Here is a 23,953-nt window from a genome sequence, read left to right as displayed (position 1 = left end):
TCTTAATGTGTGAAGGGTCTGGAGAACAATTCTTATGACGAGCATCTGAGGGAAATGGGGTTGTTTAGCTTGGAGAGAAGAAAGCTGAAGGGAGACCTTATCTCTCTCTTCAACTACCTGGAAGGTGGTTGGAGCGAGATGGGAGTTGGTCTCTTCTCCCAAGTAACAAGCGATATAACGAAAAGAAATGGCCTCAAGTTGTGCCATGGGAGGGTTAGATTGGATATTAGGAAAAATTTCTTTACTGAAGAGGTTGTCAGACATTGGAATAGGCTGTCCAGGGAAGTGACGGAGTCACCAACCATGAAAGTATTTAAAAGACCTTTAGATGTGGTGCTTTGGGACATGGTTTAGTGGTGGACTTGGCAGTGCTAAGTTAATGGTTGCACTTGATGATCTTAAAGGTCTTTTCCAACCAAAACAATTCTAATAATTTTATGCTGTTTCTGTTCTTTGTTATTTAACTTTGTCTCTTTCAGATCTCTAATGTGGACTGAAAGAGAATCTCCTTGATCTCCTAAAATCAATCAAATTATTTAAAAAATAAGCTTACAAGTAAGCAAGGTCTGTGTGTAACTAGGACAGATTTCCTGTTTTTTCGAGTGTTTATTTTGTTGGATAGCATTAACTCCTCAGAATTTACCCCCTGGAGAGATGGGAAGCAAATTCCAGCTTTCCCTCGGTCAGATCACAGACTTGAGGCGATTCTTATTACCTAGCTTGTTCTAGGGAAATGCCTTAACTGGAGGGCAGTTGGGTGGGAGCTTTGGAAATTTTCCTTTTATGCTTTACCTTGAAATGCTCAGAAATGTGCATATCTGGAAATTAAGCAGAGGTTGTGGATTTATGCTGGGACTGATCAGTTACTGGAGTTTACACTACAGAGGCTAAAAAATATCAGCCTGAGTTTGAGACAACCCAGATGGTTTGGATATACCTGTGGCCTGATTGTAATGAGGACTGGGGAAGGAAGGAAAACCTCCTCCTATTACACTTTGTATGGAGCAATCTGGGAACAAGTCCTAATCATGGTTAGTGGAACACCCTCCTAATTAAAATACTAGATTATAAAGGCAGGTATTTATTACCTTGTTTTGTCTTAGTAGAGATTGAGAGTTACTTTCTTATCTTATGCCACTCTTTTCCTCCCTGCTCTTTTCTGAAAGTTCATCGTTTCTTACAGTTTGGCTGTGAGTAGAGGGAAGTGTAAGCTCAAGTTTTAGAGAACTCAGGGATAAGAAACTGAGCCCCAAGGGCAGAAATTAGACAATGTGAAGTGAGAGATGGAAGCTGAACTACTCCTGACATTTTCATTAGCTGTTCTTCTCTCTTTTGGGTGACAGCCTGCTTTCCAAATGGAGCAGAAAGCCTCGGATTTTTCTGAGATCTTGCAGTTTCATTTTTATCAACCTCAGTTTCTGTATGTGATCTGTTTTTCTATTTTTAAAATATTTTTCTTGTTTTGTTTGGTTATAGCAAAATAAAACTTATTTTATTTATATCTACATAATCTTTAATTCAGTATATTTCATTTACCAGGACAAGTAATTGAGAACATGACAAGTACTTTTTTGCTTACTGTGCTATAATGTATTAATTGTGTTGATTTGGTTACAGTTGAGCCAATCTGATTGTAAATGAATGAACCTGCAAGCTGTAATGTTGATTTCAGACCTGATCATGGGTTAAGATTAACTTGTACTGCTTTATACTGCTTTTTTCATGTCAGCATGATTCCATGGTGGTACCTTTCAGTAATGATGGAGACAGCCGAAACTATCCTAGGATGGCAGCTGTAGGTTTCCTAAAACCTTTCAAGGGTAATTTTGTCTTCATAGTAGTCACTGCAAGTGCAGTTGTGAGTCACACAGGTTTTATAGTGTGCAAATTTTGATTTAAGATAACAGCTCCTGGAAAGGATACAAACAAACTTCTAGCAAAGGTTGCTGGACCTGAATTTTGGTACATTATAACATTATGAGTATTGTCACTATTCTCCAGTATGTTGGTTTTGCTCTCATTTGTACATATGAATACCTTGCAGTACTTTTTTTTATAGTTGTCTCTTAAGCAGTTGTAATGAACTGACATAGTAGGTGAAATGTTTTTGTCAATCTCTTTGTTAATAAGAAAGTTTTAATTTATAGGCTGGTGTCAGAGAAAGAGGAGAAGAAAGCTACAATTGCAGCCCAAAGCTGTCAAGAACTGACTAAAAATAGCTGAACTTACTATGTACAAATGGTCTTTTAGCAGTTTCAGCCTCCCTTGCTGCCAAAGTCACCCCCAGTTTTCAGAGTCTGAAGAAATAACTTTTCTATTTATTGCTAGGTCTTCCCTCTCCAATGTAAACTGTAAACATTTTTCTCACCTTTTACTTACTTCGAGAAACTCCCTTTCAAAACTAGTAAATGAGCATAAACATGTAGAGTGCTTTGCATTGGGTTGTGAAACAGCTGACCCAACTATTTGTTCAGTTCTGCTCTTTTCCCATTAAGCTGCTTCTATCCAGGCAGGCTTTTAGTAGGTGTTTTGTCCTGATAAGCAGTGTGTAAATCTCTTGCCTGGCCTCCCTCCCTTGCAGAGCTGTCTTTTACACCACGCTTAGCAAGGGCTAACAGCCTGGCATGTGCTTGCTTGACAAGTAAATCACTGGGTGCTGGTTTGCTAGTGAAACAGCTTGCACAAAAAGATAAAAAGGGTATTTCATGAGCACGTGGGAATTTGCCCTGGTCTTTCTTTTCCTCAGTTGTGGAGGCCCATCAGCTCTAGGAGAGCTGATATCTTTCAAGTGGCTTGGAAATGGTGACAACTGGGAAGAGTGTTTTAAGAGCCATGAAATGGGAGCTTGGCTTAAAAGCTGAGGCAACAGGCCACCTAGTCAAAGGTCTCAAGGGCATTTTCCAGATGCTATCGCGTGTGCAGACCTAGAGGGTGAATGCGGAACAGGAGAGCTTAAATCTGTGATTTCAGTGATAGCTGCTGAATGATGATTTTGGAAAGTTGGGGCTCTCTCTTGATTTAGGTGTCTGCACACAAGCTTAGAAGTCTGCTTCCACTCTTGTATCTTCTTGTCAGCATAAAAATCAGCCTCTAGCTCACGAAATTTTAGCTTTGAAGGAGCAGCTGAAAGAAAGAAGCCAATATTTTTCATGGAATTTAAAATGCCATAAGTAAGTCAAAGGTTATGTTGTATGGAGGGCAGTATGACGATTGCCAGGCTTACTGGCACAGGGGACTGCAAAAATTGAGGGAGAGCTTTAGTGATGTGAGTCCTCACTTGGTCATGTGTATAAGCAAGTCTGAGTGATACGGGCAAGAGAAGTAAAGGTGCCATGACTCAGCTACTGGTGAGCCAAAGCATGTTACATGAAGATGGACTCACATTTTAGTGCATGTTTGCTTTTAGTCTGTGTGGTTCTTCCTCCTTTTCTGCCTTCTTGGTCACACTCGTTCCATCTCCACTGATTCTATACCCAGTTCTGTACTGGTCCTTGGCATCTGAAACCTGGAGTTTAGAAGTAGTAGAAGAGGACATAAACATGAGCTTAGAAGTGCACTAGAGAGGAATAATAGCTCTAATGACATCTTCATCATTAGAAAACATTTGGTAAGGGTGCTTAAGGGATTTCCTTACCTGCTGTGTAGTATTTTCACATTGTTTTTATTTCACAGCATGAATAAAAGCCTGTGGGTAAATGTTTCATCACTTTCTGTGGATTCAGAGGATCTCAGTCTCTCAACTAGTCTACAATGTATTTATACTAACTGTATTAGAACCTATTTGGTGCCACCATTTCCCCCCCTATTTTTAGGTAGCAAGAGCTATTTATCTATCTTTTTCTGAGACTATATGCAAATGACTGGAAAGTCCCAGTCATATGTACAGTCTAGTGAAGGGAACAAGAAATATCTAAACAATCAGATTGAAAGTCACCCTCCCTAACTTGTGTTCAAGAAGTTCCACTTACAAAAAAAAATAAGCTGTGCCTTTCTGATCCCATCTCTGCCCTTCTCACTCGGCTCCAAAATTGCTTGGAAGAACAGGACAGCAATGGAAGTCAAACCGCTACCAGCTGTAAAGGTTGTCCTGGGTAAACTCTGATTACACTTTATCTGTCAAAGCAAAACTGTAAACAAAATATAAGATGTAAGCTTATATAACTGTATAGCCATCATGCTTGTAAAATTTTTTAGTACTATTTGAAAATTCTGTACTAGACAATATTTTGTCCACTGTGTGCTTGCTCATTGTGCCTAATGAAGTTATATTTGCAGATTATGAGAAGCTCAGGCAATTCAGGGAGGGGGAGATACAAACTTGCTCAGTAAATACTAAGGCATACCCATCCCCAAATCCACACCCCACTCATCTGACTTGCTGAGAACACTGCACTCTTTATTAGGAAAACAGCAAAGTCTTTTGAACTAGCAATTCTGCTGTCAGTCCCAGCCCAACCTGATAATGTCATTTGCTGAGTTCTGCCTTTTTTATACCACCAAGAAGCCTAAGAATACAGTCATTGAATAACTAAGTGCATGAGCAGTATCTGCTACAACAGTTACTGGATCTACTTTATCTTTAGGGCAGGTCCTTGCATTCCCCTGTGACAGCAGCATGCCAGCTGGGTGAATGAACCTGCAGGGTGCTCCAGATTTCACTGGTGCCCACAACTGACACAATGCACAAAAAAACAGAGTAGTGTTTCAGCTAGATAAAATAAATCATGAAAAATCCAGACATCTCTAAAGCTATATATTCACTCTGGGATGTGTACCTGTCTTGGGAAAGGGCATGAGTCCTGTCTGGTCCTGGTTACTAGGGGTGGTTCTCCAGTACAGAGTTACTGGTCCTTGTTACTAACTTGGCACTTCAGGTTCTCTAAAAATAACCTTATTTAGTCAGTACTAATTCTCTCTTCCTGCAGGGAAATATCCTTTTACCTCAATCTTAGCTTAATTGGGGATTTGAAAAGGTAGATGATAACTTCAAATCATGTCAATTGCTCCAAAGCCAATTAATGTAGGGACACGATCACAGGAAACATGCGATGTTCATTTGCTCTCACTGGAAAACATTAGCCACAGTGTTGATTATCTTTCTCCTTTATCACCCCAAGAGAGAAGAAAATGTACTGCAGACCTGCATTGGCACAAGACCATTCATCTTACTTTGAGTGCATTTATGTCCCTCCTCTTCTCTCAATAAATCCTCCAGGGCAAACAACGAGTACATGGAATAAAAATCTTCCATTTATCTACAAAGAGAAACTGAAAGGGAATTTGCCTTACTCGCTGAGGGAGGATCAGGAAGAGGCCGAACTGGGCTAAATTAACTGGGATTGCTGTTCATGGAGCACCTGCTGCATCAACAGCAGTGCCAAACGTGGCTTGTCTCTCCTGGGCCTGTGTTAGTGGTCACCTGCTGCCCAGGGCTTTCTAGAGAGGCTTTTGCTGCATGGGCTGATCTCTGTAGAAGAGCTGCAGTACTCTGACCTTTCTTGAAGGACAAAATTAAACCAGAACGCAATCTGAAGTACTTCTAGCCTCTCCACTTTACAACTTCTTTCCTGCAGTTTTTATATTCATGTGTTTATTTCTCTGAGATCTACCATGACTATTGAACTGCTGGAAGGGAGTGTTTTGTGTGAGGGTGGTCTTGGGTTCTTTGGTGCTGAAGTCCCTCTTTGGAGAAGAGCACATAGCCCCTCTCACATGACATGTTGGGATGGAGGTTGTGATGGCCCTTGAGAGCAGCGCTCGCTCGGCTCAGTGAGGCCATGAACAGCAAGATGTGCTCACCTGCGTGGGTTACCTTAGTGCTGTGAAAAGCTGCTTTCCCAGCAGCTGCAAGCAGCTTTGACACGTATCCTGAGCTCTAAGTAGCAGAACTTTTTGTTTAGCTTCAGTGGTAGGTATATCTCTGATTAAAAGCTTGTCAACCAAACCCAGTCTTAACAATATTACTGATTTTTTTCTCTTTCTTACACATAGCTGTCCCTGGACCTCTATCACACTGAGGATGATATCTACAAGCTCTCACTGGTGCTGGAACCAAGGAACTCCAAATCTGTATGTCATCTTCTATTGCATTTTCACATATCATTTATTTTGTCTGCATGTAATTGATGAAAATTTCAAATGACAGTTAATGAGTTTTCTCATTTATATTCATGTAAAGCTTTCTAGTGTGTATGCTTGGATACAGTCACTATTTATAGGTTCTAGTACATACTGGGAGAAGTAAAGAGTGAAACAAGCCAGACTTTGTTATTAATTATTTTTCAAGTCCTGGAAAATATAGGTCTGCTTTATGTGAAGACAACTTTTGTAAGTTTGTATCAGTTATTTATTGTGTGACCATTACTTCATTTTCTGGATGCTGGTGCAGTTATATAAAACAACAGTGAGTCCAAAGATTTATCTTAGGTAAGGCTTAGCATGAGCCTTGCTATTTAATAAACTGTTTGCTTATGCAGCACTGACAGCATCTTGGGCTCTCAAGCCATATTTAAACACCTCAGAATCTTTTTTTTTTTTTTTTGTATGTGCAACTAAAGATAATGCTGCATTGATGCTTTTTTAAATATGCTTTGCAAGTATGAGGGTACAGATAAATCTCCTAATTCATAGATGACTTTTCATTTAAAGTATTACTATCTCTTCTGTTGCCAAAATTTAGGGACTCCTCTGCCCTCTCAGCATTTCATCAGTGCATTAACATCCTTCTTTCTTACCATACTGAGCACCTGATGCTGTCAGGCTGATCCATCTCAGGTCTGACACCAGCAGAAGGTAGGGGCAGCTGTAAATGTTTAGCAACATGTGAAAGGAGCATCCAGTAGTCTGAGGTGATTTGTTGCACTGTTTTTTATGTATTTGGAGTATTCTTAAAAGTAACTAAAGAAGAAATCCCCCCTGATTTCCAAGTATAGGGCTTCTCTGGGTTTTAAGATAGTTTATCAGTCTTGGAGACCAGTTTGAGGACTATATATGTGTGCATTCTATGGGGGATGATGAGCAATAGTAAGGAATTTATTGAATATTTCCATAGTCAACACTAACTCAGTTTGAACATCTGGAATTTCATTACTGAGTCTCCAGTCCTGGTTGGATATGATTTGACCACAACAGTTCCAGTTTATCATGGTCATTCTGGCTCCCTCGTGCTTCCATTATTGCCAGCAAAAATTGAACTGTTACAGCTCTAAGTTGTGGAAGAGCAAATGGGCCACTACTGTAAATGAAGACAATGATCACATTGCTGCTTTGATCTCCAGCCTGTGCTTTAGAAAGGACAAAAGCAATATAAACAGTGTTGTGAACTTCAACAGTGCCCAGAAATTGTAGGAGACTCCTGCATGATGATCAATGAATAACCAGTGACATTGAGCTGCTGCAGCACCCTGATGGGCAGAAACTGCAGCTGAATTGACAGAAGCAGGACTATTTGAAGCACACTTCTCTTTGATGGAGTGCCAAAGCACACAAGATATTTTAGAAGGGAAAGAATGTGTAGAGCTTTTGTTTGTGGAAAAATTTGTCAAAGGCAATGTGACAGCGTACTTTTGTCATTCCCACATTCCAACAACTGCTCCTTGATCTGTTGTTGTATGGGTGCCCCTCCCAGGCAGGTGCACGGCAGAGGAGGTGCCTCAGGCTGCTGCAGTCTTTTTCAAGGCAAAAGTGGAGATGACCCCCAAGCACAAGAGCCTGCTTTCAGTGGGGACCTGAGCAAGGCTTTCATTCTGCTAAACTGGGAAGAGAATCTTTAGTCAATGTAGCAGCCTAAAAAAATACTGAGGACCAACTGCCAGTTGTAATATAGCATCTCTTTGTCACACTGTCCTGCTTTTCCCTGTGCATTAGTTACCTGCTCATTGGGGGTTTTTTACTAGTACAGCAATTGGCTAGAATACAACTCTGCCAGGCATAGCTATGCCACTGAAGACATGTTTACATGGATTTTTTGCTTCTGAGTAGAATTTATTTCAATGCCAAAATATATGCAGGTGTTTGCGTCCATCTGAAAATGTTTTTTCAGTCTATGATAGCATAATCCCTGTGCTGATGAAGCAGACAGGAGATCCAGACTGAATCACAAACAGCATGACCAGATACAGTATTTCTGAGCATTCAATAAATTCAGCTAGTTAGTCTCTGGACACTGCTTAGTGCCTTTCCTCGTAGCAGGCATTTCAAATACATAAATAAAATTGTGGTTGTTCATATGAGTCTCTGAACGAATAGGGGGAACCAGCATTTTCCTTTGTCTAGTGACATGAAGTTCTCATTGCAGCTTGTCAAAAAAACTTAAAAATTTAAATAGCCCAGAGGAAAGAAGAATGCTCCAGTGGCTTCAATCCCTTTCATATCATTATGCAGTTGGACCAGCAGGAAGTAAAAGCTCTCTGTGATGATTTGGTAGTCTAGCACCACTCTGACACTTTGATACTGATGCTTTGAGACCATTTAGTCTAGTTTTTTTTTTAAGAGAAGGCATGTTTCAAATTCTTTCTCTGACCATACCTGTAGGAATATCACGATTCTGGCATGTTACATGATACCATGTAACACGTCATCTTTATAAGATTGCTGCATTTCTGCCTATTTTTAGAGCAAAAACTCTTGCCAGCATGTTTGGTGACATTAATTTTAAGATTAAAATGTGGATGTCCAAATTCACTAATTTTTTTGTTGATATTGAATTCTGTGGATACAGGGATTTTAATTTCCCAAACTTACTTGTGCAGGTTTGTGTCATGAGTCAAGAGCCATTGAGGAGCTGGCAAAAGTTGTTCTGACAAAGAAATAAGGAGAAGCCAAATTAATAACGCAACCCACTAACAGGTCCTTTTTTTTTTTTTCCCTGCCAATGACAGAAGAGTGCGACCTTGTCACCATTTTTCATCTCAATAACAAAGCTTTGTTTTACACAATAATAACTAGCATTTTTACATGGCTTAATTATCTCTCTCTCACCTCACAGCAATTTAAAGGGAGGCAGATTTCTTCCTCATCAGTTAATTTGGGGCCATAGAAGGCTGTGGGCCATCTTCTTTCTGATCAAAACTATGCTGAATTTTTTCTGCTTGACACTGGTTCTCCTGCTAGATGGCAGGAGATGCAGGATGGTGGCAGATGCAGGAGAGGCTAGTATGCCATGCAGCATTTTTTGTGCTAACTGGTGATTTTCAAAGCCTAACCTGAAGCCGTGTTCAGATTTTTCCTGTATTTTCTACTTGAATAAGCTGACCTGCATGCCAGAGCTTTTCCCTGTAGCGGTGTGAAGGGAGTTGAGCTGCTTGCTCTGTGCATCAAGTGAGTTGTCAGCTACCATTTTGTCAAGACCAAACTGTTTTCAGAATGAAAGAGTCTGGCTGGTGTTATCTGCAGCGCAAGTCAAAGGTTAGCTCTTCTGCTCAGGCTGTCTAGATGAATGAAGCTGTGCATCCTGGCATGTCTCAGCTGGAAATGTGTGGGTTTGCTGAGCACAATTCTGCCCATGCTTCTGCATCATGCTCTCTGCTTGGTGCTGCCACAGAGCAGGGGTGCTAACTTACTCAGGCCATTGGAGTCCCTCTCATGGCTCCTGGGCATGGTCCCTCCGGCAGGGAGCTGGGGCCAGGCAGCATTGTGGTGGTGAGTTCTTTAAGGACTGTATAAGGAAAGAGAAAAGCAGGGGGTTGGGTTTGCCTATTTCTGATGCCTACCATGTCCAGAGACCCTCCTTCCTTCCCTCTTCCTCTGAGTCTCATTGCAGCTTCTTGCCTGATGTTGTGCCGAGCACGTTTTTACAGAGCAGGGACTCTAGTTGTTTGTGGTTATAGTTCTGCCATATAGAGCTGCTTTTAGAAGGAAATTCAACTTGGTAGTTCAAATACTAAAATCTTCATCTTCTCATCTATCTCTCAGCAGCCTACCTCCCCAACGACCCCTAACAAGCCAGTAGTGCCACTGGAGTGGGCTTCTGGAGTAGTACCAAAACCTGACCCTACCATCATTAACAAGCACATACGAAAGCTGGTGGATGTAAGTATTCAGAGGAATATACTGCTCAAAGAGAACAATAGCTTTGATATTGTCTTAGTTATAAGTATTTTCAAGTTCTTCAATAGATTGTTATGGTTGGGGTGAATTTCAGGTATCCAGTAACAAATTTGAGCTTTTGCTGATACTTTCAGAAATATTTTTCTTTATGCCTGTGAACAGTGATGGGATTAATAAGCAGGTTTCTGGATACAAAGGAGCAAACTTTCAGGAGCATCCAGCGGTTGGCTGCTAATCAATAGGTTTGATTAGCAAATATGAATTCAGAGGGCAAAGCTGAATTTTTGCAGCTCTAGTCACCCAGCTCCTGTCTGGTAGCAGCTGGCTGGAAACAAAAATATTCAGAAACAAGGACTCCTGCATTAATAGGTCCAGATAAGTTTTCTGGAAACCCTGTTTCTGGTTTTGAACTTGCTGTCATTTGACAGTCCAGAGTATACTATGTATGGTGAGGAAAGCACTGCCTTGGTATTGCTTTAAAAATATGGGAATGAAGTAATGAAGAATTACAGCTGGGATCCTCCAGCTTCAGTTTGAAAGGTGACATCTTAGGTAATGCAAACAAAACTAAACACTACCAGGCTTCTATGAAGATACTGAGCCCTGTTGTGTTGGTGTGTAAGGGACTTTTAGCGATGTGAGCAGCATGCAGATGAACCAGGAATGTGTTGTAGGTAATGAAGCAAGACTTCCTTCTGCTTTTTGCAGATTAATAATTAAGTCTGGGAAGAAATATTAAATTCTGACCTTGTCTGTTTTCCAGTTAATTAACTGGGGTTGTGTTGTTAAGATAACATAAAAGTCATCAGTTCTCTAGCTCAGCCTTCAAATAAACCTTGTAGTGTACTTTTTGTGCATGATCTTTTTAAAAAAATGTTTCATTTTTCTCTAAATGGGTGATACCAGAACTGCACATCCTGCTTCTGTATTGCTTCTGTGAGTGCCATATGTGTTGATAAAAATCACTCCTGATTCAATACTCTCTTTGATAGCTTGTGTAAATAGGATATCTGTTGCAACTCCTGAATCTTTCTAGAATGTGGTGGGTGGAGGGTTATGGGTTTTTTTTCTGGATGTGAGGGAGATGTAGTCCCCCATTCCACAATCTCAATCTGCTTCAGGACATTTGATCTTGAGATTTACAGGATTAAAATATAGTTGGGGCTGTTGTGGGCACAGCTTACCAAGAAAGTATTTTTTTAATTAATAGAAGTTTTGAGTACTGCTTGGGTTTGCATTTTGGTTCCTTGCTGATTATGTATTCTTGAGGTCTGCCAGTCATCAGTTAAAGATCATTTGGTAGATGCTTAGAAATTGGCTTCATCCATTCTCATTAAAATAAGAACAATGCAAACACTTTTCAGAGGTCTCAGTGTGTTAAATTCTTGTCTTTCTCAACCAAATCTTAATCTAACAAGAGAGTTTGTCCTTCAATATATGTCTTTCAGATGGTCATGTTGACTTTGGCCTGCATGTTTTCCCCATCAGCCTCACATGCAGATTTAACGCCCCTTTGCACATCTCTGTAATCAGGAAGACAGTATAGTGATTTCTTAGCAGTTAAGGAGGGCATCCATCAATATATGCAAGATTTTGTATTTGATCCCGTGTCTGATTTTACTTATTGCTAAGCTGGGATGGGCCGATGGGAGGGAATGATGGTTAGGTACGAAGTGTTCCTGATCTGGATGTCAAAGTATTCGAAAACAACTCAGATTAAGCAGTGCTGTGGCAGAGCAGAGGTGACCAACTAATTAAGTGAAGACAGAACCATCTGAAATGCTCACAGGGAAGTTGCTGTTTGGTTGTTTGGTTTGGTTTTTTTCTTTTTTTTTTGTGATTAAAAAGCATACCTAATGAAGCAAAGGTAATATGTCACATCCGGCAGTGACATTTTTGATGAAGAAGAAAAATAAAGCCAGAATGATTATGTCTGAAGAGGTGTGGAGGGCCATAACTAGATAAATACTGAGGTCAATTTTCTTTAAAAATTACCCACTTTTTTTCCCAATAAACATGCATACTGAAGTACCAGGTAGGAATAAAAGGAATGAAACAAGGCGGCAGAGCATCTGAATAGTAAAGCCGAACATTAAGTTACATGTAATTATACAGCTGAAATGCTGGTATAGATTGAGGATAGGCTAGATATTAGGACAGTAATTTCTTTTCTTCTTCCCCAGTCTGTATTTAGGAACTACGACCATGACCACGATGGCTATATTTCTCAGGAAGACTTTGAAAGTATAGCTGCAAACTTCCCATTTTTGGACTCTTTCTGTGTGCTGGACAAAGACCAGTAAGTTTGGAGATTTCTTTGTGTTTTGGGGTTTTGTTCCTCAATTTAAAATTTCATGAAAACCAAAGATTGAAGAAACAGTGTCTCCCAAGCTGCTTGTCTCTGACGTCTGACCTAAGGAACTGAAGATCACTGAAAGCTGAATTGAGTTCTCATTTAACTTCTGATGCCGTAGTAGGTTCTCTAAGCCTATAACCAGGTTGGAGTTCGGCTTTAAAAATATTTTATGTAATAGCTTAATGAGGAATTCCTGCTGGGACTGAGTCAAAACCCCTACAGTGCCACCAAATTTCAGTGGAGATGCTGTATCCAGGCCAGGCATCAGGCTGATGAAAGAAGTGAGTTGTGTGTGGGAAAATGAGTGTGTGTAGCAGAGAGATACCACAAAGAGCTGAGAAACCAAGGTCCATGCTATAATTTTGATGTTTGCTTTTTAATGAATGACAAGAACCACAAAGCCTCTAAGGTGTTGTGTTTTTTTTTTTCTGCCAGGACTGTTGCAGCTTGTCCAAAGAATGTGCTTTGTGTGCTGCCCGCTTTTTGCAATGAGAAAATCTTTAACTCTTCAGTGCTGTGAGCAGTGACAGGTCTACTTCTTTTTCCCCTAACAGAGATGGTCTTATAAGCAAAGAAGAAATGATGGCTTACTTTCTGAGAGCTAAATCACAGTTCCAGTGTAAAATGGGACCAGGGTTCATTCATAACTTTCAAGAGATGACCTATCTTAAACCAACTTTCTGTGAGCACTGTGCAGGATTTGTAAGTATGTTTTTAATAATGGTGTATCTTAAGCACAATTGTTTACCCTTTAATGTAGAGAGGGTGAAAATGGCTCCATGTGTTGCTGAAGTTGCTTGGACAAATACTTCATTGCATTTAGAAGCAGAAACCATTTACTCATGTTGCAGCTCTGCTACCCAGTTTTGTTGTAGTGGTTCCTGAATACTGGCATTTGTAAGAATTACTGTTGGAGGGGGTGGGATAAAATTCTGTTAGCTAAAGGGTATTAGAGACTTTATGAATGGCTTTACTTGGTTTAACTTAAGTTCTTTAATTTGGCTTGATTTCCCATGTAAACAAAGTCAAGGGAAAATGGGTGTCTGGAACAGAGGATGTAGATGAAGCAAAAGCCGTTCTTTCTCAGGAAATGGCACATGGCAACATAGCCAGGTTCATAATTCTCTGAATGGCCATAACAGCCTTAATCCTTTCTCTATTGAATTAACAGATCTTCTAATTTGGTCAAGAAATCAGAAGTGCTCCCAGCAGTTCTGTACAACAAGAATTTTTTTTCATTTGTCTTTTTTTTTTTTTAATTTGCTTTTTCTCTCAGCCATAACTTAGCAGATGCCACTAATTAGAGGGCCCTCTACACAGCTGGGGAATTATTTGGTTTATGACCATATGTGTTGCTTGTAGACCTCCTCCAACTTCCGCTTCAAACCAAGTACAGTAAAGAAAATTATTTAAAAGTTACATTAATGTACCCACCCTGCTGAAATCAAGTGTCCACATTTAGACAGCTTAAGTGACAAGGGAAAAGGCCCATGTCCTCTGCCTACATGTGGCCCACATACAGGGTGTAAACTCAGAACATGGTCCCTGCTCGTCAGTGCAGATCTGCCTGTGCTATTGGCAACACCTCCACTTTGTACTACATGAACTTTCCCACTAACTAATGTTTTTTGTGATTGAAAGTAACAATCACAGCACCTCTAAGTGCAGAGACGTGCTTCCCTTCAGACCAGCTCTGGTGTTTCTGCTCTTGTCCATCTCCCCTCTTCCGCTTGCTCCTTTTGTGACGCGTCCGTCTTGCTCAGATGCTGGTGCTCCCTATCGCAACTGCTGATCGAGGCCACAGGGAAATAGGAATTTCACCTGTTTCCACTGGAACTGCAAAAACCCCAAAGGTGGCAAAGTCAGTGCTGATCCAGGAGCGCTCCAGCAGATTGACGGAGCAGGGGAGGTCGCTGGCCTGAGCCTATTGTTGCAGGCTGCCTGCAGCCTTGATGAGATGTCACTGTGCTCATGACACTGGGTTCATGTTTGGAAGGCTTCCATGGTGAAGCCAGGTCTGAGGACCACCCTGCAATGTCCTTTCCACCAGATATTTTTCTTCTGCATCAACTTACTAATTGGCCATTGTTGGATTTTTCACTTCTCCCTGATTACATCCAGTGCAGGAATATAAATGAGTAAGGGGTTGTACAGGAAATGGAAATAAGGACATTTTTCCTGTCAACTCACTGAAGTCATCGACGTTGTCCCGTGGATGAGCTGGGCCAACAGGACAGGAACCAGCTACAAAATCTGCTGCGTATTTGTTCTGCATGTCAGTGCTGCTCATCCAAGGGTGGAAACCTAATTTCAAACTGATACACTGATTCACAGTCAAAATAATGTGCACTGAGAGTGCAGCAGGATGAATTGACATGACAGTTCAATGCACACAGTATCCAATAAAACATCTATTATTAAAATACTATGAACTTTAAAGGTCAAGTTGAAACCTAATGCCACTAATCAGTGTGAAATGGATATGCCTGTGCCGGCCACAGTTCCGTCCCACAGCTTGAGTTGCACCATGCAGGGTAGGTGAGCAGCCATCCTGACGAGTTTTATAATACAAATTTGCACATATCCTCTTACCTTGGAGCTGGCTGAAGCCAGCTTTGCAGCAACACTGTCAGAGGGATGTAAAGCTTTATGTCAGAATCCATGACATGGTAGTACAGCTGAGCTTCACTGCTCTGTGTAACCACAGCAGTGGTGCTGAAGTTGAGTAGGCAAAAGGTACAGAGCTAAGAAGGTGATGAGGAGAAAACTCTTCTGTGGGAATAAAGTAGAGCGGCAATGAAATAAACTAGAGTCCCTGTCTCTTACTGTGATCCTGGCGAAGCAAGCTGGAAAAAATCATGTAAAGCTGAACAGCAACAGCCCGGCTCTTCCTAATGCTGCTGCTCTTCCAAAAAGGGCCTGGGAGGCTCCAATGTCCCTGCCTGTCCACAGCGACTGTATTCACTGTGTATATAGTCAGCATGAGCAGGAAAAAAGCAAACAACAGGCATTCAGGGGACCCTTCTTTGACTGTTGTCCCTTTTGTTCTTTAATTCACCTTTCTTCCTCCTTGTCTAATCTATTTTGCATTCTCCAAGCCCTCATTTTTCCTTGTAAATTCTTTTTGGCAGAGCATGAGATTTTTTTTTTTCCCCCAGAATCTTCCTATTCTGATTATTTGACTCTCTCTTTTTGTATTTTGAATGTACTCCAGCTCTTCCATTTGAACATTTCTTTAATGACCATATTCACCCTCTGCACGCTGTGCAGGTTCTTATAATACGATGAGGAGCCACGTGCATTTCCAGCTGCCTGGATGTGCTCATCCTCCCTGGTAATGTTTTGAATGAGGTCAGGATAAGTAAACATTGCAGTCCCTGATCCTTTTCCTATAATGCTAAGGCTAGAAAAACTGCCCCTTCCTCTCTCTCTGCCTCTCATAGTGAAAATGCTTGTTTTCCTAATGCCGTGGCTGTAGACATAGCACTTCTGGTTGTATAGATATCCATTTGCTACAAAATTTTCCTACTTCCAAGCAATCCTGCTCATGTGGCAGTGAAAGTTTCCCAGAAGTGGGACCGCACACACTGTCTCCTGGAAGTTTGGCATTTGGTTGTTATATACATCAACACAGACAACTTCTGGGAGGAGGCAAAGATGGAGTTTAGGGCTTTTCTGCCTGTTTGAATCTTCAACCTATTTTTTAATGGAAAAAGACAGGTGGACAAATCTGATTGTTATGGCTGGGTGTGCTGGGAACCAGTATGGGAAACAAGAACTGAATTTTTATCTCCAGTGGCGTTTTCTTCTGCAGTGTTTGACTGACGTTGGCCATCCATGTATCTGGAGAATGGATGTACACTGGAAACTCTCTTGCAGATAACTTTAAGAGGGCCTAAAAGCAGAATGTGCTCTGCTGGTTTCACTAAGCTTGATATAATGGCAATTTTTCACCCACTTCTGGGAGCAAATGTAATCCATGTCTCTCCTTTTCTCGTGGTCCCACTGTAAGAAGTAGAAATAAGGGGGAAGCCACACAAGTCTTATCACAATTAGAGGGGGAGGTCTGCCTAACAGGAAGGGTGTTAAGAGCAGTGGTATCCTGTTTGTGCTTTTGTAGCCATTGGTACTTCCTCATTGTGACCTTGTTTTCCTTCCAGCTTTCTTTTCTGATTCCTTGTTGTTCTTTTGTCTTTCTTTGCAGCTCTGGGGTATAATCAAACAAGGCTACAAATGCAAAGGTAAATAAATATTGCATGGGTTTTTCAAGCTATAGGTGGTGGGTTTTAGCACAAGTAGGTCAACTGTATTTTTTACTAGAGTGACACCTGTTTGTCCAAATTTTGCTTATGCACTTGGTACTGTCTGTGAACTGGTGGTATGCTATGGAGTCTGACTGCACTAGGGGACATAGCACTCAGTTGGAACACACAGGTTGCGTGAGCTAAAGGTCCAAAGCAGCCACTGACTCCATGAGGTGTCACTTTCTACCAGAAAAGACCTTGCACCTTGGAAAGCCAAGTTTCCTCGTCCTAACACCGAGACATCCTGAAATGTATCTCCTAAGACTTGGGGTCAGGAAAAGGTTTGCTGGCAATTCGGTCTGTCATGTTCATTTGCATGCCTGTAGTGAAGCCTAATTGTGGCTGAGCTAGAAATAGAGAAACACTTACTTCCTAGACTGCCCAGCAGATTATATTGCAACATCTTCTGCAGACATTCAACTAAAAATAAAACCCTGGAGCTTTTACAGCCAGATTGAACAGGTCAGACCAAGAATGACATTGTAGTGGTCCTCACTGTCTTTAAAATGCTGGGCCTCTTTATGTCACAAGCAGCCCAGCTGAAGGGGATTGTTGATTTTTGCAGTTGTAGTTGCAGTTCAGTTATTTGCAGGGGAATGTTCACACTGGGGATTCATAGTTGTATTTCTGTGCACTCTTTCCCCTTAGTCTTACACTGGCTCACAGGAAAAGGGTGAAGAATTGGCAGGATTCAGAGAAGGGTGAGGAAAATGTCCATGGCTAAATCAATGTGTGTAATTCAGCTATTCCTCATTACTGTCATCTGAGCAGCTATGAAAGGGCTAGTTGGGGTCTATACTTTTACTGGTATGATGGGGGAAGGGAGATAGGGTTTTATCACAGCAGCCCTGTAAACTCAATTTGAGATCTGAAAGCTGAGCTCTGTCCTGCATCATTGCTTGTAACAGTGTCCCAGTGGGGAGAGAGCAAAAATGGTTCTGCAGAGTCAAAATGATAGGCAATGGAGCATGAGAGTAAAGGAGCAGAGCTGCTCACTCAGATCTTAAAATGGTCAACAAGTGCAATTAGTGCCTGCCCTTTGTTGCACTAGCTGCTCCATATGCCAGCATCACTAGTGTGCTGCACCCAGTATGGATGAGTTCTGCCTCTGAGCACAGAGCCATCATCTTCTGTTTTGAACCTCTGACACTGTGCTAGCAGGGGGAGGGAGTTCATCTGTTCAGGTCTGCTGATAAGATTCTTGCTGCAGTCAGTACTTCAGATGAATGTACCTGATGGTGAGTCTACCTGCAGTGAGATGTAAAGCTCAGCAGAGGCTTGGTCTGCAGGCACTCTACCAGTTTTATACAGGTGGATGGTACACCTCCACAGAGCTCACTCAGTGCTGATGTTGCTTGCTGAGCTACTTACACTAGTTTTAACCTAAAGTGGTCTACACTAACCTCCAGCTGTCCTTCCAGAGTCCTGCAGAGTAGGGACCAAATGTGTTTACTGTAATGGGCCCTGCTGGGTGAAATAACAAAAAAAAAAACAACACAACAAACCACAAAACCTTTTTTTGGAATCTCATACAGTGGAGCAGAAGCTTTATACATGGCATGCACAGGATCATATTAGTAATTCCAGGTCTCTTCCTTGAAACTAATTTCTGATGAAAATAGCATCCCCCTTCTTCCTGTTGGCTGCCAGATTTCTAATAATGGATGCCATGGAAATGATCAATTTTTTGTCATGCCCTTCATAGCAAGTGATCCATTTCTGTAATTCCCTTCACACCTTCTGTCAAAGTTTTTGTTCCTTCGAAGTCCCTCATGATATCTTGTCTGCTAATAGCCCTGAGGGACTAGCAGGTAGCTGTGAATTTCCATTTGGTGACTTGACAATTCCTCTCTTTACAGATTGTGGTGCCAACTGTCATAAGCAATGCAGGGACCTGCTTGTGCTGGCATGCAGGAAATTTTCCAGAGGAACCTCAGTAGGCAGCAGCCATGGCTCTCTGCCTAGCAGTCCATCTCTGCCTCCAGGTAAGAGCACTTTTGTTCTGTTTTAAAGGAAAATTCTGGAATTCTCTGTAATTGCCATTGTCCTTGCTGCCATTTTTTAATTTTTCCCTTGTATCAATGCACAGAGCAGCAGATGTACTTTCCAGTGCACGGTGTCTTGTGGTCAGTGGTTGAATTACAAGATCCCTTTCTGCAGTGATGGCCTTAGTCTCCTGCCTGAGGCTCCCTATCCTCCATACCAACACCCCTATCCCAGCTGAAAAGAAATAAAATTCTCATTAGGGAAACTGTACTTATTTTAAGCCACTTAGGGCCAGGGGCTAGGTGACATAGGGCACAATGCTAGCCCTGCCTTGTCCCCTGAGCATGCAGATGGAGGGAGAAGGAAAGGTGTGCACAAGAAGCCAGAATCGGTTCCCAAGCAGCATGTGAGTATTGCTAGTTATACCACTGCTTCATATAGGGGGTTAGCTCCCCCCCCATGCCACCCCAGGCTTAAGTTATCCTTTTGTAAAGGTCTTGAAGTAGAAGATGCAAAAATAAACATTTCCACCCTCTTTTTCAGTCCACGATGAAGTATTTGAATTCCCCAGTGTTGCTGCAGAACACCAGGACCTCGATGGCAGAGCCATCACCCTCGTCACCGGCTCCTCGCGGAAAATCTCAGTGCGGCTGCAGAGGGCGACCACCAGCCAAGCCACACAGACAGAACCACTCTGGCATGAGCCAGGCTGGAATGACTCAGGTTCCCATACTTTCCCCAAAATGAAGTCCAAGTTCCATGGCAAAGCTGGGAAGAATAAAGGTTTTGCAAAATGGGAGAATGAGAAGCCCAATGTGCAGGCTGATCTAGAGCTGGAAGCCGAGGCCCCACAACACACAGAGGATCACAATGGAATAGAAACACTCCCAGAAAGACAAGAATCTGAGGTGTGTTGCAGGAGAAACCAAGGTAGCTTAAAATCTGCTAGAGGCTCAGGTCTCGTAAAGTTATTTTATTAATTTCAGAACACTTTCTCATTCAAATTTGCTCTTGCTTCTTGCACAGGAGTTACTTTCAGAAGAATGCCAAATCATTCAAAGAAACCTATTTCCTATACTGCAGTTTGCATTTACTGTAACTGGGGCTTTGCCTCTTGGTGTCAATATGTGCTTTTAGGAGTTGAGCACTTTTCTTTTTGAACGTCATGAAAAGTGGATATCTGACCAAATTCTGTGCTGTTGTAGCCTTGTAATGCACAGTTCAGGACTCCAAGTTACAGTCAGAAGAATGAGCATTCTGATAAATACACAAGTCCAGGCTAGGGCAGGATACTGACCTGATTGCTGCTGCTGTCACCCGTAAAGTTTATATTTCCAAAGCCTCATACTTTTATTGACCATCTTTGCTAGCATGTAAGTGCCTATTTTCTTTTGGTTACAGGATAGCTGATCTCTCCCCCTGAAGCACAGAAAAGTGAAGATGACAACTATAATACAGCAAGCATTGATGGACTGTCACAGACCACATTTGGCCACAAGAAGTTTTCCTGTACCTCATCTTTCTGAATTCAGCCATTGCCTTGTTTTCTTAGGTGAAAAAAGTGTTATCAAGCACTATTTATTTTCTCACTAGTAAGCCATTTGGATGAACACTGCACGGACACAGCAGAACAGATTTCTGCACTCAGTGTTTTCTCTTGTATGACTTTTGTGGAAATTTCCTCTACATGCTGGTGAGGACATCTTTGGCCTCCTTTAAATATACGGCATCATTTCAGTATGTGTGCCAGCAACAACAATGGCAAGGACAGAAGCCAAGCATCTACGTTTGCTCAATAACACTTCTTTTGCAGAGACTCGTCATGATCTTTTTAAGGAAAGAAGTAGGTGTGTATGTTGATTAAATCTCAAACAAAAAAACCTTTCACAAAGTCCTGTATGCTGAAATCCTTTGCACATCTGGGGTTTTGAATTTTGGCAGTGTTTACATTGCTACAGTGACTATTGGTGTTCAGCACAGTGATTTCAGCTCCCAGGAGGGATCCTTCAAATAGGCAGCAAATGGCTGAGACTGAAGGAATTCCAAGACACTATGCATATGTCTGGTTACACCACAGTGGAGAGGGGTCCTCTCTGCCAGTGCTGATTATGGTAAAATTAGCATATAATAAACACCTTAGTTTTAAGTGTGTGTATGTATGTGTATGTGATATGTTTTCCTCTGGTTAGCAGTCTGCACGTTAAGACTAAATGTACTGGAAAGCAACCTCCAGATTAGCACCCGAATCTGTAATGGCCTGAGAAACAGGTTTGAAGTGGCATTTCTCAGAAGCATTAAGTTACTTAAGAAGCACAGCCCTCATCTGGAAAAAGAGAGAAAAAGAAACAGCTCAAAGTTCAAGCCTGGAGCGTGCCTTCCAAACTGGCATACATGTATTATTTGTCTTATTCCATTTCCCCACAAAAGTAGGTGTGCATGGGGAGCACATACTCTGAATTAAAGCAACCTGATAATAAGATTTCCTACAAAAATGAAGTTATTGCACCCTTTACCAAGTTATAAGCCCCCAAGAGCAGCGAGTACTTCCCTAGGCTTCTCTAACCAAAACTGACAGCTGGACTCCTCTGTAGTGATTTGGCTGTAACCTGCACTGTGACTATGTGGTGCATGCTCAGGCTTGAGACTTGAATGCTGCAGGTTTCCTTTGTTTTCCAATATGATTAATAATGATGGTAAAGCTGGGGAAAGGAAAAAACAAAACAAAACAAACATGCTTTTACTGTTTAAAACATGAAGAAATAAGCACTGGAGAGAGCACTGAATTCCAAGCTAGGGTGAGGGCCAGAAGCACCCTTCACTCTTACTGCTGTGGGCAAAAAACAGGCATTAGCAAAAAGGTGGCATTTATTTCCTGTAGTAGGTCAGGTGGCAGGTCCCCACAGGCTGCCTGCACAGCTACCATTACAGCACACGGGCTGCACACAATGAAAATTATGTGGTAGAGAATTTGAATACAGACATTTGGTTATGATCAAGCCTGCTGATGGATCTGTTGAGATACACCTTGTAAATGAAATGTTCATGTACAACTTCATTCTTAACATCATCTAAGAGTCTTGACCTTGGCCTATGTCTTGCAGGCCTTTAATTGTTTGTCGTACCTGCTTTCATTTTCTATCAGGCCCACAAACCATGTTCATCTTCATTTTATAGTTGGACAAGAATGTTTCTCATATGTGATCTTATCTTCTCACTTACCTACTCCCCTAGATTCTTCCAAGCTTCTTGCCTAAACTGGTTAAAAGGGTAGGACTCCATGTTCTTCAGAGGAAGGCGTTTTCAAGGACACTTTTTTTTCCCGTGTATACTGTCATCAAGGCATAGACTCACATTTAGTGATGTCTTCTACAGAATCAGCTCCCACTTTCTGAGGGACCACTCTACTACCAAACTGCTGAAGTTTCAACCCACTGTAGAAATTTCATCAGTGCAGCTCTAGCAAGCCTGGCAGCTCCGGTCAGTTGAGGGGTTACCTCAGCAGCAGTTGCAGATCAAGCACAGATCACAGGTTCACACGGCTGATCCTTCTAAGTAAGGTATTGCAGAGTCCAAGGAGAAGGGCTCAGGGGAAAATTTCAAGCTCCAGCTGCAAACCCTTTGCCTTAGGCATTTCAAGAAGGGGAACTCTGAGCGTGTAGTGCTGGCAGGGAGAGTTCATGGCCATCATGAAAAAAAAAAATAGACTCACCATAGCAAATATGGTAAATTTTTATAAAAGGAAAGCTTAACCAGGCTGTTTGTAGCAGAATACTGAACCTCAAGTTCCACAGCAAACTCCTGAGTGGGGAGAGCTGACAGGGCGTGGGCAACCATTTTAAGAAGTTGGTATAAGACAAGCTCTTTACCTTGAAAGAAGCCTGAATAGATGAAAATAAGAATTCTTTTTCTCGCCTTACTTCAGGTTGACATCTTTTTCTGAACAGGAGCAAGACAATTTTAGTTCCCCAGTCTGGGCAAATCAACAAATCATTTCTTGTGCACTTCCCCTGACCTAACAAAAGGCAAAACGTACCAGCCATCACAGTTCCTGACTGAGCTATGTGCCTCTGTGGGTCTTAGTGAAATCCTGTCTGCTAGAAATAGAGAGCAATTCTAGGAGAGCGTCCAGGAGAAAGTGTCACAATGACAAGAGCACTCCAGTCATTAAGTAGCTAAAGTGAGATACAATCCCAGATAATGATGGATACTTCTACCACATCCATTCATCCCTTTCTCAGTTCTGAGGATCTTTCAAAACAAACAAAACACCAATCCCACACCAAAAATCCAACCACCAACACACAGTGGAAAGAAGGAAGATTATGCCAAGCCTTTTCTACAAATGCCAAAGAATACAAGCAGCAAGAGTAGGTGAAAAATGCAAGTGCTTGCATAGACCCTGTAAGAGACGATTTGGCTGCTTGAGAGAAACCTACTGGGACTTTCTGTGCTTGTGCAAAACCTTCTGCTGCAAATAAAGGAGCTTCAGCCTTGCCGTCACTTTACCTAGTAGCCCTGAGTGCTATGCAAGGAGTAAAGGGGACATTTGGCTCCTTCAGAGTGAAATGCAAAGCCAGGTTTCTACTGCAGGTCTATCCTCTGCTCTAGATTTCCTCGCAGTCTTCTTGCCTTCCTCCACCCATGCAGCCTTTCGGGCTTTAAATTAATAATGTGAGCTCTACAAAGCAATATTTTACTAGACCCAACCTATATTCTCAGAGGTGCCTCCTCTGAGGCAGGTGAAGTCTGAGGGAGGGGAGGTGGGGGCAACAAGAGTACAGCAACATGCTTCCTGACCAGAGCTAGTCTGAAGCATAGATTTTCTACAGCTGGGAACTGTAAGCCCTTTTTCTACCAATTCAAAAGAAGATAAAAAGCAAGTTTAAGGGCAGCTGCTGCCTAAAATTTTACATTTTCCAAAAACGGAGTGGACCAGCTGCTGTCACCTCTGTGGACCGTTGCTCAGGGACTCCTCTGTGGAAGCTGAAGTGAAAGCAGCCCCCAGTGTCTTCCTCATGGGGAGCCTGGAAGCCTTTGTCTGAGGCAGCAGCCACAGGAAAGTCCTCGCAGCCTAGGACACCAGTTACAGAAGCCTTAGGCTTCAGTATGGGAAGCAGCTGCATGTGAAGTATCCTGTACCCAGGGGAAAATAAAAACCAAACACCAAAACACCACCAAAAAAACCCAAGTAACAGGCAGATAGGGAGTAAGCATGGGAAGAAACCTGTTAAGAGAGATCTCCCTCTCTATGTGACACCAA

General features: G+C 41.9%; 1 protein-coding gene across 2 annotated transcripts in view; it reads left to right on the top strand.

Annotated features, from left to right (window-relative positions):
- The window catches only part of RASGRP3 (RAS guanyl releasing protein 3), a 46,881-nt gene extending 25,774 nt beyond the window's left edge, over positions 1-21,107 (top strand). For both annotated transcript variants that reach the window (XM_051613896.1, XM_051613895.1), the window contains 8 exons: positions 5,992-6,069; positions 9,913-10,029; positions 12,231-12,346; positions 12,958-13,105; positions 16,608-16,644; positions 18,567-18,692; positions 19,237-19,601; positions 20,095-21,107. In XM_051613896.1, coding sequence (XP_051469856.1) covers positions 5,992-6,069; positions 9,913-10,029; positions 12,231-12,346; positions 12,958-13,105; positions 16,608-16,644; positions 18,567-18,692; positions 19,237-19,601; positions 20,095-20,103 — 996 coding nt within the window. In that variant the 3' untranslated portion in view covers positions 20,104-21,107. The remainder of the gene's footprint in view (positions 1-5,991; positions 6,070-9,912; positions 10,030-12,230; positions 12,347-12,957; positions 13,106-16,607; positions 16,645-18,566; positions 18,693-19,236; positions 19,602-20,094) is intronic.
- Positions 21,108-23,953: the final 2,846 nt, after the last annotated feature.

Source organism: Apus apus, chromosome 3 (genome assembly GCF_020740795.1).
Source record: "Apus apus isolate bApuApu2 chromosome 3, bApuApu2.pri.cur, whole genome shotgun sequence".
Classification (NCBI taxonomy): Eukaryota; Metazoa; Chordata; class Aves; order Apodiformes; family Apodidae; genus Apus; species Apus apus.
The sequence above is the reverse complement of the archived record's forward strand: the minus strand, read 5'-3'. Positions and strand labels throughout refer to the sequence as shown.